This window comes from Dipodomys ordii, unplaced genomic scaffold, assembly GCF_000151885.1.
Source record: "Dipodomys ordii isolate 6190 unplaced genomic scaffold, Dord_2.0 Scaffold2603, whole genome shotgun sequence".
In the NCBI taxonomy this organism is placed as follows: Eukaryota; Metazoa; Chordata; class Mammalia; order Rodentia; family Heteromyidae; genus Dipodomys; species Dipodomys ordii.
In genome coordinates, this window is record NW_012269819.1 from 1 (window position 1) to 8,606 (window position 8,606).

General features: G+C 57.1%; 1 protein-coding gene across 1 annotated transcript; it reads left to right on the forward strand.

The window, feature by feature from the left end:
* Positions 1 to 3: 3 nt before the first annotated feature.
* On the forward strand, positions 4 to 8,258 carry LOC106002066 (cytochrome P450 11B2, mitochondrial-like; the record flags this gene model as incomplete). Its single annotated transcript, XM_013036989.1, has 9 exons — positions 4 to 47; positions 3,667 to 3,822; positions 5,307 to 5,506; positions 5,618 to 5,821; positions 6,060 to 6,214; positions 7,070 to 7,236; positions 7,645 to 7,723; positions 7,834 to 8,022; positions 8,145 to 8,258. Coding segments are annotated over 9 exons (1,308 nt in total), but the record flags the coding sequence as incomplete, so codon positions are not given.
* Positions 8,259 to 8,606: the final 348 nt, after the last annotated feature.

The following is an 8,606-nucleotide window of genomic DNA, read 5'->3' on the forward strand; positions in this document are numbered from 1 at the left end:
CACCTGGACGTGCACCGCCTCTTCCAGACCCTGGGGCCCATCTTCAGGTGAGCGCCTCTCCTGCCCTGCTAAGGATGCGGCAGCTCCAGCCCCGCGGGTGCCCCGGCCCTAGCCGAGCACAAGACCCACACCTCCGCCATGGGCCTCTCTGCCCTGTGCCTGAGGAGGGGAGGAGCAGGGTAGCTGTGGGCCTGGTCACTGCCACGTGCCAGAGCCTGCCGGCAGAGAAAGGGAATCCTGATTTAGGGGGTGAGGTTGAAGAAGAAAGACACAAGACAAAGGATGGGGTCGGGAGGTCTGCAGCTCAAGACTGCAGCCCCGTTTATTCTTAACTTTCTCTGATATATGCTGTTAGGAATCAAGGAGTAGCATAAGGTTAATCCAAAAAAACAAGGAAGATTTAAGTTTAGTAAAAACAGAGTGCAATAAAAAGAAGATAAGGTCAACTGGTTAAGTGTAAAACAGACTCTGCAGACATAGCAAAGCAATCCTGGGCACCTGGTGGTTTTCAAGTAAGCCAGTTCTTTGTATGTGCCTTCAAGCTAGCACAAGGGTCCAGATGACTTTACTGTTGAGTTACTGTCAGCTCCCTACATCTCCCCGTCTTTGTTTAAAGAAGCGAACCTGCCTGTCTTAGGTTGGGTGGATCGCCTTGTCTGCCTTACCCGTCATCGGGAACTCCTTCAGAGCGAAGCTGAAGGCCCTGTCTTAGGTTGGTCAGACTTACCCGTCTCTGGCTGCGATTCCTCTCGGGGGAAATTCATTCACTTGGAGCTTGGTCTTATGCAACTGGCTGTTTAAACTCATAAGAGAGTTTTGTAGTACACGTATAATGCAAGGGAGGCATAGAAAAACCATCAGTGGGGGCTGGGAAAGTGGCTCAGTAATAGAGCGCTTGCCTTGTATGCATGAGGCCCTGGGTTCGATTCTTCAGCATCACATAAGCAGAAAATAACGAAGTGGGGCTGAGGCTCAGTGGTAGAGCACTAGTCTACAGCTGAAGAGCTGGGGGACAGCGCCCAGGCCCAGAGTTCAGGCCTCATGACCAACAAAAAAAGAAAAACCATCAGTAAAAGCATTCCCTGGCCAAGCGATGTCATTAGCAGTTCTTTAACATTAGTCAGAGATGGGATACAGCGTTGAAATTATTCAAACAGTTCTTTAGCAGTTTTTACCCACTTTAGAGTCCAGAGGTGGGGCTTGTTCTAATCTGGCTATTTGCCTGTGGAGTTGAAAAAGGTCTAAAGACAAGTTATTATGGTGCCAAATACCACTGAGAAGTGCTACAACTTTTCCCCACAAGGGCTTGATTTGTTGTATACGTGAGGGGTCACACAAAGGAAACCAAACTGGGTATGACCGCACACTCGCTGTGAAGTTTGCAGAGCCTGGACTTGTTCTCCTAAAGATAATACTGACGCATACAGTGCCTCTAGTTTTTGTTCTACCTTGTCATCAATCCGGCCTTGAAAGTGCAGCAGCCGGCGTGAGGCCCTGCATATAGGGTGGACCAATGTCTGTGCAGAGCCAAATATAATCAGTTATTCCTCCCTTTTTTCTAAAAGGTCTGATGGCCGCTTGGCAGGCTGCGTTAGCATTTTCATATGCCAATTGTTGTACAAGAACCATGCCGGACCAGATGGCCTGTTGCCTCCAGTAATCGAGAAACAATATTTGATAAGGTTCATCTGGTCCCTGTCTAATTTTGGAGAGGTCCTCAGTCTTACCAGAGTTAGGAAGCTTTTTCCAGGCATGCTTAGCAGCGGCATCGATCTGAGCATATGCACCCACAGGGTAATTTAACTGGGTCTGGGTGTCATTGTAAGCACCTTCCCCAGTGAGCTCTGCAAATGTAGTGGGTATATTATTAGCCCTGTTGACCTCTGCTGTGGCCTGACACTGTTCCACAAATTCAGACTTCTACAATAAGTAGTCTCCTCTGCTAAACAAGCTCTAGCTAACTTTCCAATCATTTGGGCATAAAGCATCAGTGGACAAAGTTTCCAACATTACCTGAGTAAATGGAGCTGTAGGCCCATATTGAGTGCAAGCATTTTTTAGGTCCCTTATTTGTTTAAATGGAAGGGTTGATGAGTTCTTTGTTGATTTTGGTCCTCCATTACAGGAAATAAGTGAGAACCAGAAATATCCTCTCCTCTATGAGCAGTGTGCCAAAGAGAGCTGCAGGGAGCTATGCCTGGGAGGGAGATGAGCCCCGTCCCTCGAGGGAATTCATCTTTAGGAGGACTAGGTAGCTTCAAAGGCCTGGGCCGTCTAGGCGGTGTCAGGACAATGACAGGCGGAGGGGGTGGCGGAAAGGAATCGGAGCCCTCCAGGACTGTCGGCGGTGGCTCACAAAGATTCACCTTTAAAGGAGTTTGTTGCTTTGTTTGAATCTGTAACAATCGATCCATGACTGAATTCAACATTTCCTCAACATGGGCCAATCTGTCCTCAGAAGGCTCATCATATATTTTTTCCTGAGTATCTGAGCCATCTGATTTTTCCTCATTGCCTGGCCCAATGGGTTCAGCTTTTATGAATTTTCTTAGTTCCTCTCGGGCAGTGGCATACGCTCCCGGGGCAGGGCGATGTTCGCCACCCTGTTCAACTTCCCCAATCAACGGATTGAATTTCATCTGCTCATGCCTGGGATCCCAACATCTCAGACCAAATTCAAAAAAGAGTAAAAAAGCATCCACCGGGTTTTTTAAAGGGCCATTTGTGTCATAGTGTCCCTGAATCCTTTTTCCAATTTTTTGCCAAGTTTCTAAATTAATGGTTCCTTCCTCTGGGAACCGGGGCATACTTGCTCAACAAAGTGAAAGAAACGTTCTAACTGACTCTGTCCAACTTTCACTCCTCGAGCGTGAAGCATACCCTTGAGAGCCTGCACATAGAGCGTGCGCCTGCTACCTTGCCCCATAATTTCGTACTCCTGAATATACTCTCTCCCGCTGTCCTTCCTAAGTTTCTGGATGTCCTCTTACGGTGGCCAGGTCCTCTGCCGTGGTCCTAGGTTTTCAGGGCCCTGTTCGGACACCACTTGCCCGAGCCAGCAACGAAATGGAATCCTGATTTAGGGGGTGAGGACGAAGAAGAAAGACACAAGACAAAGGATGGGGTTGGGAGGTCTGCGGCTCAAGACTGCAGCCCCGTTTATTCTTAACTTTTTCTGATATATGCTGTTAGAAATCAAGGAGTAGCATAAGGTTACTACAGTCCAGAAAAACAAGGAAGATTTAAGTTTAGTAAAAACAGAGTGCAATAAAAAGAAGATAAGGTCAACCGGTTAAATGTAAAACAGACTCTGCAGACATAGCAAAGCAATCCTGGGCACCTGGTGTTTTTCAAGTAAGCCAGTTCTTTGTATGTGCCTTCAAGCAAGCATAAGGGTCGAGATGACCTTTACTGTTGAGCTTTACTGTCAGCTCCCTGCAGCCATGAATTCCAAAGTCTTCCAGGTGGACAGAGAGAAGCGGAGCGCACCGAGCAGAGACACAGAGCAGAGAGCACTGTGGTGGGGGTGGCCCAGCTGGGCCACATGGGAGGTCCCAGGGTGAGGGCCAGGCCAGGAGGAGGCCAGAGCCACAGCAGCCACTCTGGGTGGGTCTGCAGAGGGCTGGGAAGGACAGGATGGCGTCCAGCAGCTCTGTGCGTCCGCAGGTACGACGTGGGGAGATCGCAGGTCGTATCGGTGATGCTGCCAGAGGACGCTGAGAAGCTGTACCAGGTGGAGAGTTTGCATCCACACCGGCGGCTGATGGAGCCCTGGGTGGCCCACAGAGAGCATCGTGGGCAGAAACGCGGCGTGTTCTTGCTGTGAGGAGCCCCTGGGGGTGAGGAGGGAGGAGGGCTGGGTAGACTGAGGACCCTGGGTACTGTGTGGGTGGAAGCAGGGTGCCCGCCCATGTGGCCATCCCACGGGGCCCTCAGCTTGGGGGCAAGGGCACCTGGCAGGAGAGAGGCAGTGCGCTGAGCAAACCCAGGAAGCGGGCCCCTCCACGTCCCCTTCCCCATCGGAGGCTGTCCTTCCTACAGATCATAAAGCTGAGCCCATGTGTTCCAGAGGGACGGTCAATCGAGCTGGCCCCGCTTGGCATCTTCATGTCTAGAGATGAAGCAACCTTCACTTTGGGTTGTTGACCCTAGGGGTCATGGGTAGGAAGTAGAAGATGGATGTCTCCTTTGTGTTCAGAATCAAAGCCCTAAGTGTGTGTGTGTGTGTGTGTGTGTGTGTGTGTGTGCATGCACATACAGTGCATGTGCACGTGTGTGTGCACTGTAGTGACAGGGGGGCACAGGCAAGCGGTGGCATGTGTGATTTGTCATGGACTAGTCGTGAAGGGGGGCTGTGGGGAGAGCAAGCACTAAAACAGGGAGGTGAGGCTGAGGACCCGTTCCCCTTGCTGTCGGGGTGAAGTCCTTGGCCGAGTGTCAGGAGATGGGCTTCTTGTCAGGGGACTTTTAGAGGAGGTGGGATGCTCAGCGCAGGCTGGGAGGATGTGGGGTATGCCCACAAAGCAAGCAGGCTCCTCGTGAACATGGAGGCACACACACCCCACGCAGGACTGCACACTCCTTGTATTTGCACTTGCACCAGTGCTTGTGCCAGTGCACAGACAGGAAGAGTGCGCTCTGAGTGTGCAGTGGTTGTTGCACATATGTTTTGTGGTTCTGGTGGACGCAGGTGTGTCTGGGTGAGCGTGTGTGGGGTGCAGCTGCTGCCTGTAAAGGTAGGCATTTGCCCTGGGAAGTGGGCGGTGCTCACAGTGGCTTGCGATGCAGAGTGACAATCCTGGTTCACAGAAGCATTTCCAAGGGGCCCTGAGCCATGGCTGGTGGGTGCTGTGGCAGGGCAGGCTTGGGTCCCAGCCTGCAGAAGGGGGGGGGACACTTCACAGAGACAGATGGGGGGTACTGACGCAGAGCGCAGCTGCCACCGGGAAGGGCAGGGAGGGAGAGGTCAGCCACAGCTTCTGCACTCTGAGGTGGTTAGGCAGGCGAAGCTGGGCGGGAGGGTCGGCCCCTCCCCTGAAGAAAAGGCCTCCACCCTGGTCAGGGCAGCCAATGCCCCCAACAAGTCCATGCAGATCTGTCCAGCTCCAGCGGAGACCTCGGTGACCGTTGTCCCAGCACCCGAGGGTCGCTGTGGGAGATGGTGCAGACAGGGAGTGCTGCTGCACACCGCTGTGTGCCCCTGAGCCGGCAGCCATCCCCCTGCCCCCCCAGTGTCCAGCGGGCCCCAGAAGGGCAGCGTGGACAGGGCTGGAGCTTCCTCTCAGGCTCGACTCCCATTGCTGCAGGAACGGGCCCGAGTGGCACCTCAACCGACTGCCGATGAACCGCTCGGTGCTGACACCAAAGGCTGCCCAGAAGTTCTTCCCCATGGTGGACGCGGTGGCCAGGGACTTCTCCGCGTACCTGCGGAAGAAGATGCTGCGGAACACCCGTGGGAGCCTCACCCTTGACGTCCAGCCCAGCATCTTCTATTACTCTATAGAAGGTTTGTGGCTGTGCGCAGGCCGTGGTCTGGGGAGGAGGGGGAGGACCGGGGGAGGGGAGGCATCCTTCAGCCTGGACTCACTTCCGCTCAGCAATGCCATGGTCTCTGCAGCTAGCAACTTCGCTCTTTTTGGAGAGCGGCTGGGCCTCTTTGACCAAAACATGAGTTCCAGAAGCCTGAACTTCATCCATGCCCTGGAGGTCATGTTCAAGTCCACCGGGCAGCTCATGTTCCTGCCCAGGAGCCTGTCCTGCTGGACCAGACCCCAGGCCTGGAAGGAGCACTTCGAGGCCTGGGACTTCATTTCCGAGTACGGTGAGGGCCGCAGGGCAGAGGCACAACCGTCGCCCCATTTCTGGTTTATTCTGGTCACAGGCCGCATGCCAAGCGCTGACTTCCCATTGGTCCTTGCAGGCAGTTGGTGGCGAGGTGATGGCTGGGCCGGCACTGGAGATGGTGGAAAGGGATGGGGAGAAGCGGATGTGCTGGGCGGTGGGGAGAGGACAGAGAGGCACCTCCCTGACCCCTGACCCCTGACCTCGGCCCCCCACAGCCAACAGCTGCATCGAGAAGGTGTGGCAGGAGCTGGCTCTCAGCCCTCACCAGGACTACAGCGGCATCGTGCCCGAGCTGCTGGCACACAAGGGCCTGCCCCTTGACGCCATCAAAGCCAACGCTCTGGAGCTCACGGCTGGAAGCGTGGACACGGTCGGGCCCACGGCCACCTCCTGGCCCAGCACAAAGCTCACGCTCCCCCTTGGCCGAGTTCTCCCAGGAACAGCTGCCCCAAGCCCCACCCCTAGGCTGGAGTGTCCAGAAGCCCGGGGCCCTCACATGGAGGCAGCTCTCCCAGGCTCCCCGGAGGACAGTGGCTGGAGCTGACAGAGGAGGAGCAAAGCAGAGGGGAGGGGCCGAGGAAGGGGAGGGGGGAACAGAGCGCAGGGCGGGTGTCAGCACTGTGGGGAAGTGGTCGATCTGGGAGGGAGGTGCTGCGCAGGCCGTCGGACTGGCCCCCTATGCCAGCCAGCAGACGGAGGTCAGGGCGCTGCTCTCTCTAGTTCGCCTGCAGGGCCCTGGGAGACAGCGCGGCCGCAGGCTGCTAGGATCAGGGAGGGCCTAGGAAGCCACACTGCCACTCAGGCCACTCTGGGGGCTCCAGATACAAAGGAGACACTTTGGCCACGCCGAGACCCCTCGCGTAGCGGAAGAGTCCGCAGCAAGGCCCGCTGGGGCCTGGGGAAGCTCAGGCTGGACATGGTCGGGGCTGAGGGTCCTGAAGGCAGGTGGCTGTTCTTTCCAAAATACCCCTGAGGGGCACTAAGGGTCATCTCCAAGGGACACCAGTGCAGGGAGTCAGGCCCTGGAGCGGCGGCGGAGGAGCTTGGCCGGCATCTGTGGGGCTTCGCTTCGGTACTTAGGGCACAGTACTTGGGAGGCCGGTGGTCCTGGGCCCACCCTTCCCCAGGGCAGGGGCGTCCCTCTGCTGTGGGTGACCTGGGGTGGGGGACGCGGGCAGTGCCCTTTTCTGAGCCTCCCCTCTCCTCCCCCCCGTGGCGTCTGCAGACCTCCTTCACCTTGATGATGACGCTCTTTGAGCTGGCTCGGAACCCCGCTGTGCAGCGGGCCCTTCGGCAGGAGAGCTTGGCCGCCGCGGCCAGCATCACCGAAGATCCCCACAAGGCCATCTCGGAGCTGCCCCTGCTGCGGGCCGCCATCAAGGAGACGCTGAGGTACGCCCTGCGGCCTGCCCACCCGTGGTGGCCCCTGTGGTCTCCAGTGGAGGAGCAGAGCTGGCGCTGGGGAGACCCGCCTTCGCCCTCTCCCCGCCCCTCCCTGAGGGCAGGTGCCGGCCAGGCGCCGGGATGCCCGTCAGCACTGTGCCAGCCCGACCCGTCCCCTCACCGGGTCTGCTCAGGTGGGAGATTTTGCTGAGCTCAGAAGCTCAAGCGCACCCACTGCAATGACCTGGGCCTTATGATGTCTTTGCAGGGTCTTAGGTAGGAATATGTGGTGGGGACAGCCCCCCCCCCGTCCTCTCTGTGTGTGGGGACAGCCCCCCCCCGTCCTCTCTGTGTGTGGGGACAGGCCCCCGTTCTCTCTGCCATGCCTGAGGCCCTTCTTGCCCCCCCTGCTGACAGGCTCTACCCAATTGGCAGCATTTTGGACAGAACCCCCCCCTCGGATGTGGTGCTTCAGAACTACCGTGTGCCTGCTGGGGTGAGTGCACCCTGCCCCCACCCCGCAGACCCCTCCGCCCGCCACCCGCGGCTGCTGGTCATCCACGGCCGCCTGTCACCTATGGCCACTCACCCCCTCCACCCCCACAGACTTCTGTCCATGTGTATCTGTACTCCATGGGCCGGAATCCGGCCGTCTTCCAGAGCCCGGAGCGCTACAACCCCCAGCGCTGGCTGGATGAGCGGCTGCGCTTCAGCCACCTGGCCTTCGGCTTTGGGGTGCGCCAGTGCCTGGGGCGGCGCCTGGCCGAGGCGGAGATGCTGCTGCTGCTTCACCACGTGAGCGGTCGGGGCGGGGCCGGGTGCGGCGGGGCTGGCACGGAGCAGAGCTGGGCTGGGCTCAGACTCCTAAGGCCCAAGCAAGAGCAGGGCCGAGGTCACAGAGCCTTGCTCTGTCCTAGGTGCTGAAATCCTTCCAGGTGAAGACTCTGCTGCAGGAGGACTTAAAGATGGCCTACCGCTTCGTGCTGATGCCCACCTCCTTCCCCCTCCTCACTTTCCAGCCTGCAAGCTAGTGCCTCTATCACAAAGGGCCAGGCAGGTCACGCCCCTCCGACCTCTTCTTCCCCCTTACAACAGCGCTCCCAGGGCAGCAAAGCCAGGGCAGGCATGGGAGGGCGGGTGCCAGGCCGGCTCTGTGCAGCCTCTAGCAACGACCCTCCACCCACCCCTACGATTCAGCCATACGCAGAGGCTGACACCTGTGATCCCAGCTACTCAGGAGGCAGAAATCAGAGCGATCACCATCTGATAACAGATCAGGCCCCAAACCCAAAATAAAGTAGTAGGGTGACATCTCAGACAATAAGCCAGGTGTAGTGGCATGTGCTTCGAATCCCAGCTGCTGCAGAAGGCAGAAATAG